The sequence below is a fragment of the Rhinichthys klamathensis genome, unplaced genomic scaffold, assembly GCF_029890125.1.
Source record: "Rhinichthys klamathensis goyatoka isolate OS25496 unplaced genomic scaffold, OSU_Roscu_1.1 h1tg000204l_1, whole genome shotgun sequence".
Classification (NCBI taxonomy): Eukaryota; Metazoa; Chordata; class Actinopteri; order Cypriniformes; family Leuciscidae; genus Rhinichthys; species Rhinichthys klamathensis.
In genome coordinates this window covers 56,180-67,196 of record NW_026606729.1, presented here as the reverse complement: position 1 = coordinate 67,196, position 11,017 = coordinate 56,180, and the positions used below count along the sequence as shown (strand labels likewise).

General features: G+C 41.0%; 2 protein-coding genes across 3 annotated transcripts; one reads left to right on the top strand and one right to left on the bottom strand.

Annotated features, from left to right (window-relative positions):
* Positions 1-2,599: 2,599 nt before the first annotated feature.
* Positions 2,600-5,787, bottom strand: LOC130096661 (uncharacterized). The gene is made up of 3 exons (XM_056263262.1): positions 5,727-5,787; positions 4,342-5,490; positions 2,600-4,245 (listed from the first exon to the last, which is right to left on the bottom strand). The coding sequence occupies exons 1-3, from the start codon at positions 5,785-5,787 to the stop codon at positions 2,723-2,725; spliced, it is 2,733 nt and encodes a 910-aa protein (XP_056119237.1). The 3' UTR covers positions 2,600-2,722.
* Positions 5,788-7,192: 1,405 nt separating this feature from the next.
* On the top strand, positions 7,193-8,907 carry LOC130096664 (uncharacterized). 2 transcript variants are annotated; one of them, XM_056263266.1, is made up of 6 exons: positions 7,193-7,431; positions 7,556-7,617; positions 7,696-7,787; positions 7,891-8,009; positions 8,116-8,238; positions 8,622-8,907. In XM_056263266.1, the coding sequence occupies exons 1-6, from the start codon at positions 7,279-7,281 to the stop codon at positions 8,697-8,699; spliced, it is 627 nt and encodes a 208-aa protein (XP_056119241.1). In that variant the 5' UTR covers positions 7,193-7,278; the 3' UTR covers positions 8,700-8,907. The 2 variants fall into 2 exon arrangements, with proteins under 2 accessions (XP_056119241.1, XP_056119240.1); XM_056263265.1 differs by lacking the exon at positions 8,622-8,907 and having other exon boundaries at positions 8,116-8,434.
* Positions 8,908-11,017: the final 2,110 nt, after the last annotated feature.

Here is an 11,017-nt window from a genome sequence, read left to right as displayed (position 1 = left end):
AGATTTAACTCACCCACAGATTCCACTACGCTCTCCGTTCCGTCCACCTTATCACTTACCGGATCATCATGGGGCAACCCTTTTTCAGAGAAAATGGGGGCAAAAAGTGAGTCAGACAGGTTAATTTCCTGGGTCCGCTTACGAGACTGTGCTCTCGTAGTCATGCTGGCTACAAAAATATGAGGATGGGTTTTCCCCAACTCATCCTCTTCAGACTCAGGTATAGGCTTGTTGACTACTTTAGGTATAGGAAACACTTTTCCCCCAGCAATGTCGTTCCCCATTATTATTTCAATGCCCTCTATCGGAAACTCTGCACGTACCCCCACCGTGAAAAATCCAGTCACTAAATCAGAACGGAGAAAAATCTGGTGTAGTGGAGCTGGTACAAAACCCATCTCAATACCTCTCACGACTGCACTTACATCTGAACTATCACCCACGGGGAGAGTGCCAGATAGCATTAGCGATTGCGAACAGGCTGTGTCCCGCAGTATCCTCACCCGCTGCTGATCTTCTGCTTTCCCTGTCAGAGAGACAAAACCTTCAGAAATAAAAGGTTTAAAACAGTCATCTGCTGCCTCACGCATCTTTGATTCTAGCCCCAGGAGTCGGGGAGAAGTTTTGATTAACCCCACACCCTTTGGTTGCTTTTGATTTGCACTAGGTTGCTGTCCCTTCCAAGCCCTGCAGTCAGCAATTAAGTGTCCAGCCTTGCGACAAAAAAAACAAACTCTGTCCGCCTTCTGAATAGGGGACCCCTTGGGACGACTGTCAAGGGGATTATGCACCGGCTGCTCAGTCCTTTGAAACCCTACTCGTGACGAAACCTCACGCTTAGTAAAAGTGGTCTTATGCAAAAGCGCAAACTCATCTGCGAATATGGCTGCCTGCTGTAGAGAAACAATCTTTTGTTCCCCTAGATATACAGCAGTACGCTCTGGCAAACTGTTCTTAAAATCCTCGAGCAAAATAAGCTCACGTATAGCAGCCACATCATCTGCTTTACACGATGCACACCATCGATCAAAAAGGACCCCCTTTTCACGAGCAAAATCTGTAAAGGTTTGATCGGGACTTTTCCGTAGACCACGAAACCGCTGTCGGTATGCTTCCGGCACTAACTCGTAAGCTCTCAGAATGGCATTTTTAACTCGATCATAATTCAAGCCGTCCTCTACAGACAAGGCTGCACACGCTTCCTGGGCCTTACCGGTCAATTTACACTGGAGTAAGATGGCCCACACCTCTTTAGGCCAGCGTAGAGCACTAGCAACACGCTCAAATGCACCAAAATAGACCTCCACTTCAGCCTCACGAAACACAGGCACCAGAGAAATATATTTGCTCACATCATGATCACTGGCAGGCTGTGGAGATATTTTATCAACAGCGGGAACAGGACGAGCAGCGTCAACAGTGGTTTGTAACTCCAATTGTCTCATTTTAAAAGCTGTATCTGCCTCTAGTTTCTTAAGTTCCAGCTCTCTGTGGAGTTGGAAATCTCTCTCTTTCTCTTCCTTCTCCATCTGAAGCCGCAACAAACGGACTTTTAATCGGCTTTCCTGCTTAGCGCCAGGAGATGACTCAACTGAAAATGGTAAAAACTGAGGTATCGTTATAGGTTTCCTTGTCGGTATTGCCTGCAGGCCAGCAGGAGTTCCATCAAGTAGCGCTCCCCCCTCTTTCCCAGGACTGCCCATAGTCACCGGCATTATGATAATCCCTTTTTTAACGAGTCCATCTAAAACTACAGCTTTTAATTCAGATTTTACTAGAGAAGTGGACACAGAGATACCGTAATGATTTGCAATGGCATGGAGCTCTGTTTTCTTGCACTTATCCAACTGGTTCAAATCTGGATGGGACACAAAAACATTTAAGTCAAACGTGGCCATGACCACAACACAAAATACACACAATATCACCACGCTGAATAAAATAACCCAATGTTTAACATCAATCCCTCTAACCAACTCACGACTTCCCTCCACAGAACAGACTTCCTCAGCACCTGCCTCACCAAAACTTACCTATCTATCTTCAGAAGCTTGCCGGGCTCGAGGCGACTTACAGGCAGTACATCAGCGGTTGAAACCCTGAAACGCCAGCCCCCTTTGGAGAACGCAGTCTCCGCCCAGGATTCGCCTCCAAAAACAACAAAGAAAAAATAATAAACTAGTGCCCGATGGAAAGGCTCCTTAAGCCCAGCTGGACACTACCCTGCCACTGCGTCAAAAGAGGTGTAAACGGGAGAATTCAGGCAATGAATACGCCCGCTAAATGTGCTCTTTAGCATGGAGCTTTGGAACTTTGTTATGCGTACCTGTAAATGCCTGCAAATGCCCGAAAACAGGAACTTGTCTGACCCCCTGCTGTTAGTTGATGGCTTGGCTTTGTAAATGCTAATTTGTTTTGGGACTGGCAGCTCAAGATTGCCCCTATTCCCCTGCCCCCCTCCTTACTATTCAGGAAAGGTGATTTGGCTGCTAAGTGCTTTACATTGTGTCAATCTACAACAAAGACTGTAGTACCTTAAAAGAAGTTTGTATCTGGGTGTCCACTGCTCTTCATAACAAAGGAGAAATACTCATTAGGATTATGCAAATTTATTTAGTGTAAAATGCACTCAAACAATACAAAACCTACAAAATAAACAATGTAAAACAATGTAAACAAAAATGTTTCACACACAAATGGTCACTTCAGAGATACAACTTTTTTAAATCTCTACCACTGTACACATTGGAATGACCACAGACACTCTCTCCCTAGTGTGACTTAACTGCACAGTTGTGGTACTGAGAACACATCTGCTTGTAATGCGCTCAACAGGGAGGAATGATGAGGCAATGTTAGACTCTATTCCCTTGATACCCCAAACTTCCACAGGCTTTCCAAAGAAATGCCTGTCTGGGTGAGGGTGCAGCCACATTATTTTTGCCACTACATGCTGAATAATGGAAGTTTGTGTTTTCACAGAAATTACAAAGAATTGTTTCACTATTCCAGGACGCACCTCTGCAGTAGGATCAAGGACAGGCTCTTCAAAACTTGAATTGTAAACACACCACTTTGCAGATACACACGCTGACCTTTCAGCCCTGCCTCTTACACAAAAAGTCACCCCAAGGCTTCTTACTCTAAAGCATGTCTTTGCTAATTGACCAACCTTTGAGACGGAGCTGTTAGGATACACTTGTGTGTACATTGACAACAAAGCTTGTCTCTCTGAATCTGTTAATACTACATTCTTAAATGGGGGTAGTGCTTTAACCATCTCCACATCTGGAAAAACAAGTGTTGCAGATGACATACATGAATACTGTTTTATGTACATTACATCAGTGGTGTCATGGATTGACAAGGAACCCACATCTTTTGTAGACAGGATGTTGATGAATTCAGTTGCATAGGCGCTTTGCAGTGGCATCTGGAGCTGTTGACATTGTTGGAAATTTCTCATGACCTGAACCTCAATATTTCTGTTGTTGTTATGATACTGTCCCAACATTCCATTTAACCGCTCAAATGAGAAACACCAAAAGGCATAGACGGGACCATAATCTAACAAGCATTCTTTTAAATGTAAATGTAAGTGCATGTTAGGTGTGCAATGAAGAGATCCATACAGTTCAACAAACTTCGACAAAAATGTTTGCAAGTAACAGTCAGCTACTTCAAGCCTATCATGTGAGATGACCCTTGAACACATAATAATGCAGGCTTGCACAAAATCAAACCACATATCATAATCTGGATCCTCAATCAAGCCTTTTAAACAAAACAATGAATAGATGGTTGTCCAGTTTTTCCACTGGTCTGCTGTAAACCCGCTAAACCCTGATGCAATTCTGAGAGGAATCCTTCCAACATCCTGTGGCACCTTGAGAGAGTCCATTCTTTTTTGGAGTTCTTCAAGCTTCTGGATACTTAATACCCCACACTCAATCCAGAGTTTGAAAACATGTCTAGCAGTTCCGAGGAGTAAATTGTGCATGGGATCAATGACAACAAACCGGATGGCATCATAGTATGGCAGGAAGAACAGTTCAGACCACCTGGCACCATACTGCGCTTCCAGTTTCTTCTGGGCTGCCTTTGTAGTAGCCTTCTCTGTCATCTTTGCAAATCTTTTGTGTTCCTCAGAGGTGCGCAGAGTCCAGGTTGATCTGTCAAATCCGGAGAAGTCCGTTTTTCCCCCAAAAGATGTTTTCGTGAATTTCTTTAGACACTTGTTACATCCTGAAAAGATAATAATTGTTTTAAAGTTAGATTTATTGCACACAATAGGAAAAAGCTGAGCAATAGTGTGAAACAGCATAATAAATCAGAATTTACCTCTTAGTGCTCCATGGCCAACAAAACCACCACACTTGCGGGAAGCTGGAATATCAGATGAGAGGCAGAGTAATGCTGCTCTGTAAACCTGGCATCCCAAGGGTGAAGAGTCCATTAGAACAACTCCTTCCCACAATTCTCGGAGGTCATCAACCAAGGGCTCAAGATATGCATTCATGTTGAGTTTGGGTTCTTTGGGTCCTGGTATCACTCCAACTAAAATCATGTTTTCATCTTTGAAGCGTTCCTCTCTCGGCAAATTCAAAACGACAAGATATATAACACCGACTGAATATGGGGAGTGCTTATAGGGTTGGTACCAGTCAACATTCATCATCAGTGCAAAATTATTAGGTTCTGATAGAAATGGTTGACCATTTACATATTGAAAGTCCTGCCAGATTTTCCCATCATATACATCCCCCATGACAGAGTCAGGCATGCTGCGGTGTCTCCATTGCTCACATTTCTCCAAAAATCCAGACCTTCTCACCAAAGTCTCCAAAGACTGACGGACCTTTTTGTAACAGTAGACACGGATGGGATACAGGTATTCTTTACCACTTGAGCCAATAAGCTTTCTCATCAAAGGAGTTCCACATTTGCTTCTTAATTTTTTTTGTGGGTGTTTGTGGAAAGGTCTAGAAGAACAAGTGTTGATGATTTTTGCACCGGATCTAGAGGTGGTGTATGATTCCTCAATTGTGTATGTTACCATACACTTTGGGCATACCACAAACTGGCTAAAGCTGTCTCTGCAGATGTTAGTCCATTTCCTGAGTGAATATAAAGTCTTAGGGATCTTTCCAGCCAGCCCACAGAGTGTGTTCACACACAGAATATGTCCCATGAGCCAAATTAATTGTCTTATGCACTGCAAGAGTGCAAAAATTGCACGGTCTGATATTTTGAAAACAGCTTGCCATGCCAAAAGCATAAATGCAAGCAGTTTCAACATCAAATGTTCAGGGCTGTCTTCTGTGACCCTGAACCCATCTGCATCCATATTTTCCTCCCCAAAAATGTCAGTCTCTTCAAGCTGATCCTCTTCCATGAAACTGTCTGCCTGGTCATAGTAGCCATCTTCATCTGAAGACTCACTGTCACTGGCACTCAGGAAAAGCTTGAAGTCTTCATCATCATTGTCATCTGAAACCCAAACACAACACCCATTTTAAAACCACCAGAAGTGTCAAGTAACTAAGTACAAATACTTTGTTACCTTACTTAAGTAGAAATTTTACTTTAATACTTTAAGTAGTTTTTGAAACCAGTACTTTTACACTTTTACTTAGAAAAAAGCTTGAGTTGATACTTCAACTTCTACAGAAGTCTTTTCTAAAACCTAGTATCTATACTTTTACTTGAGTAAAGAATGTGAATACTTTTGACACCTCTGAAAACCACACAAACAAAATCATCACTAAGGAGGACAGGAGTAATCATACATTCAAACTATTGTAAATACAAAAGAAGTACCACAGACTTCTCTGGGTGCTTTAGCACAGTAACAGTCTCCAAAGAATTATGGTAGGTTATAAGTTACAGGCTTTGAGACTATTGACAGGTGCACAATCTTACCTTGCAAAGTGCAGTCCTCGTACAGTTCTTGGTCTTGTATATCAGTCTGTTTGTCCCCTTGCTGCATACAAAACACAGTTGATGGCAACAGTGGAGCACTGGCAGTATCTGAAGAGTCACTGGCACCCAGGGGAAGCTTGAGATCTTCATAATCAAAGTTCTCTATAACAGAAAAACGAGCCATTTTACACAATATTTCTCACAAAATGTAACAAATAAAGAATGTTCTCCAGTAACTTTGGTCAAACGTTTGTGGTATCCCACAAGTAACTTAGTTTGAATGCAACATATTTGTACTTTTACTTGAGTAGATTTTTAGTGAAAAATAATTACTTGTAATGTTACTTTGGATATATTTATCATGTATGCATTCATGATTTGTTAAGACGTAAGTGGTCAGCTGGTCCCAAGTCTGCTAACGTTGCTTGGTTACCATATGCATTTACGCCTCCACATGGCTTAGTTCAGGGTAAAATAATGACTGAAACTACAGCTGGGTAGTATAGCTTTCAAATTTCAAATAGAAATGAACTGGGCATAATTATAATTACTGAAAACAACCTATTCATACCTTGCAGAGTGTTGTCCACATCATTTTCCGGTTGTTGTTCATGTTCGTTGTCCTCTGGTTGCGTGATAAACAAACTTTCTGAAACACGCAGAGTAGGCCTATCGGTAGCGTCTTTTATCCAAACTCCATTTAAAAAATATGTTTTCTTGTGCGAATAAAAAAGCGTATGTGAAACGAAATCTTTACAATGACCACAAAACTGTCTCTTCCGTTTCCTTGTTCCCTCCATGGCTTGAAAGCAAACAGATTATTTTTTTTACGATTCGCTTCTGTAATAAATCGGGATTCGCAATCCGGTCCGTTCTTCTTCTTCTTTTAAATTTCCGTCAGAGCAGACATTGTTAAACCCTTTATCGATCCGGTAGTTTGATGTTTCTGATAAACTGAGGAGTGACTGAGGTTGCTGTGTTTATTTCGCTACAGTGCTTGATTTCCGTATTTCTACTTTCCAAGCGTGCAATTGGATGAAATACAATGACGTCATCCAGTTCCAACCAACGGAATCAGTTTATGTTTTGTGTCAGTGAAAGTAACCAATAGCATTACCTGAAAACTTTAGAGGCGGCAAATTTTGTTTGTGGATGGGTGTTACCAGTATGTATAAAACAAAAGATATCTAAAATATACAGGTTAGTAAAGGTACGCCGTATCCTATTTACAACGCGAAGATGGCTTGCAAAAGAACGTTGGAGTTTTACGGAGAGCAGAGTAGAGATGTTACTCCTTTACGCCGGGACAACGTGGCTTTTCAAACTCCGAGTCCGAACGAAAACCGACTGGTGAATATGGTGAATGCAAGTTTGAAGCGGATATTTGAAAAGCTGGAGACGATGGACAAGAGATTGGTTAAGATGGAGGCGGACATCAATGAGCTCAAAGAGGCAAGAGAGGAGCCTGCTTCGAAGAAATTAAAGAGAGCTGGGAATAAATCTGTTGCGGTAAGTTATTTTATTTATTTTAGTTTTTTAAGTCACAAACATTTTGCGGTGTCCGCTTAACTTTGTGTGCTTTATTTATTAATGTATTTGAATTGAGCTCTCATACTATGTTGGATTTTTACAGGAAGCTGTACGCAGATTGCACAATGGGGAAAACAACACACACAAATATGACCCACAGACAAGGTAACTTATATCTTTAAAACTATTGTTTCAAATTATATTTTTAATCAACCTTCTTTAATTACCGGTACTGCTCCACAGTCTATCCTCCCCCCACAACCTCGAGGTCACAACCTATCTCTTTAATGGCGTCTCCATGGCTGTACCGGACGTAGATCCTGCTGTTGTTAAAGGTAAGTCACAAGAGAATATACCAAGACTACAACTATTTAACTGTATAGACTAGTTAGTTATAAATAAACACATTCTCCCCCCTCACTATCTCCCTCTCTCTAGCATCCTGCAAGACATATTTTGAAACTGTTCGAAGGGGTTACAGGATGGCCCAAGATGAGAACAAAGAGAAGATGGAGGACAGCAGGATCATTGCTCGCACGAGACAAAGAAAAAGAAGAGTAAGTATAAATAAATATAAATCTCAGTAAAAGACTAAAAGGCTCCCATCCCAACCCATTTGATAATTTCAGTGGTTTAATTTCTTTTTTCCCTCCCATTTTGCAGCTGCTGAGCAGCAGGACTGGTGTTCTCCAGACAGAGGAAGAGGCAGCTATCTGGAAGACTGCAACAGTTGACCAAATGTCTGAAGAGGAGGATGCCATCTTGGATAGAAAGACGGTGTGGGTTGTTCGGCCTCCAACCCGTAGTAAAGCTTTGTCTGCGCTGTGTGGGGTGCTACAAAAAAGACTGGAAGCAGACCAGAAGTACTTAGGAACTCATCATCCACGAGTTGGTGCAGATCGAGTCACGGTGGAGACCACAGAAGCTGGCCTGTGAATTATTTTAGCATTACGCATCTAAATATTATTCTATAGTATAATTTGAATATTCTGTTGTTGTTTTTTATATAGTATTTATTTTATATAGTATTATTTATAGATTGTATTATATATAATTCTATTTAGTTTTCTATATATACTGCATTTATATATTTTATACAATTCCACATTGGTATCTCTATATTTATATATTGTACTATTTATATATTGTACTATTTATATATTCTAAAGTATTTGTATATTATATTGTTTTCTAAATATTATACACAGGCCTTAATTATTAGATGGGGTTATATATTGTATGACTAATAGTAAAGTGTATTCTATGCTAACATATTTTTTATTTATAGAATTTTGATTGTGTGTATATATATATATATATATATGTCATGTGCCCAGTGTCATTTTAAAATAATAAAAATAACAAACTCAACTTTGTCTATCTGATTGTCTTGACATTATAACCATGAACACCAATGATAATAAATATTAATGATGAGTAACAATAAACCCAAATAAGGCCTTAAACTGGACCCATAGTGTGGGGTTTTAGAGGAGGGGTTTAGGGTTTTAGAGGAGGGGTTTAGGGTTTTAGAGGAGGAGTTTAGAGGGTTTAGAGGAGGGGGAAAGCATTCAGCACCCAATCCTGCTGGCCCGACCGTAAGATCTCTGACCAATTGAAGGAGGCCACTGCCTTGTGTCCCAAAGGTGTGAAATGCTAATATTCCCTGGCATTGACCCCAACCGGGGGATTATTCACCATGGTAACTGATGGCCCTAGTGGCTCCCTGCTGTGCCCCAAACTTGGTACATATCCAGGAGTATTCGGGATTGTGTGACGGGACAGCAAACTCCCGTACACATCCGTTTATTTGTGGAGTACACAGGAGTACTCAGGAGTTTTACATGCCCGATTACAGCTCTTTTCACGCAGTGTGCACTAAGCTGAGGAAGCGGTCAAGTGGATATTTTACTCGGGATTAACATCAATCACCACATTACCATAAACGGCAACCACCAACAAAAACAAAAAAGAAGTATATGTATATATAGGCTATACGTATACATATGCACACACATACACACAGCATTTACCAGTTAATTTAAGGCTTAATCACTATACATCCAACCTGAAACATGAATTAAGCATCCTGGTGTTCCAGAAGTAATTTATCTCGGACGAGCCCCCACCTTTGTTACGTCCCTGATATGTCTGGGGGTAAGGGACGAACAAAATAAATAATTGTTCCAGGTGGAAAACCAAGGATGACCCAAAACATGTGTCAGATTCATGTGTTTATTCCAAACAAAATAAATAACCTCCTATCAAAAGTATACGAGAGGTGTCATTAACATGGCATTCAAAATGAAAAGTATGCAACACCACAAACAGTCTCCACGGCTCTCCACTGCGTTAAAGCACACTCGGGAAAAAGTGCACCGTCTGCTGCTCACCACGCCGCCTTCCAGCTGCTTCCCCAAGGTAACCAGACGCACAGTGTGACGCGAAATGAAGACCAAGCACTCGGCAGATCACGTCCCGCCGTTGCCCACACCATAAACTCACACAGCAGTTCACGCTGCAGTTTACAGTTTCTCACACAGTTTCTCACACAGTAGTTTACACCGGAGGGATGCGGGCCACCAAGGGAAAAAGAGAGAGAGCGAGAGCGCTTCACTGGCTCAGTTTACTCGTCTCACTAATTGCCGCGGATTAACTCCAGCTGCGGGATTTCCCATGACGTCAGGCTCAGGACACGGGTACACCCCTGCAGGCGAAACAGACCACACCCACAACAACACAAACACAACACAGAGAGACCTCACGGGTCGTAACACCGTTGTTTAAGAAAAACAATGTTTTATCCAAAAAGGTTTATCCAAATAATTTTGCATTTTAGAATGCACATCAGCTTCCCTTCCCCTAAAACTGGATTCACCTTTAAATGTTTAATAATTGTAGATTTTAAGTACTAAATTGAGAGGCTGCCGTCCAAAATATTCCTCAGTTTTCTTTAACCCAAGGACAAATGTATTTAAAAGGTTTGTGTGACCTGTTCAATTCTGTATGCACCACATATGCAGATTCCTAGCTAGTGTAACTTTAATTTGGCCAAAATCAAACAGGTAATTTTCTCCAAGCAGAGATTCTGTTGAATGAACGTGTTTCTGGCACACACAATTAATAAATGTTGCTCAATGACCTTTCATGTGCCTATCTTGATAATTAAGAAAATATTGTTTGGAGGAAACATGGAATATATATATATATATATATATATACAGTATGTATATATATAGCTATCAGAATTATATTTCTTTCCCTTCAAACGCATTGTTCACAGTATAGATTCTCTCATTTTAAAAGTGCTGTTTGGGAAACTCATTGTCCGTTTCTTGATCTTCTGTTTGGTTCAATAAACGCATGCTCTTCTTCAGCTTGCTGTCTCTTCTTGAAGCATTGACCAACACAGCCGCTAACAGGGACAAACACAGACCATAAAAGCCCTTTTTCCTGAGAAGCTTTCTCTGCTCAACCTCACTGAATGTGAAAAGACTTTGTAAGCCACTTGAGAATCTCATTAAGCTTGGCTGCCATATCTACACTTTCAATTTATGCAAATAAA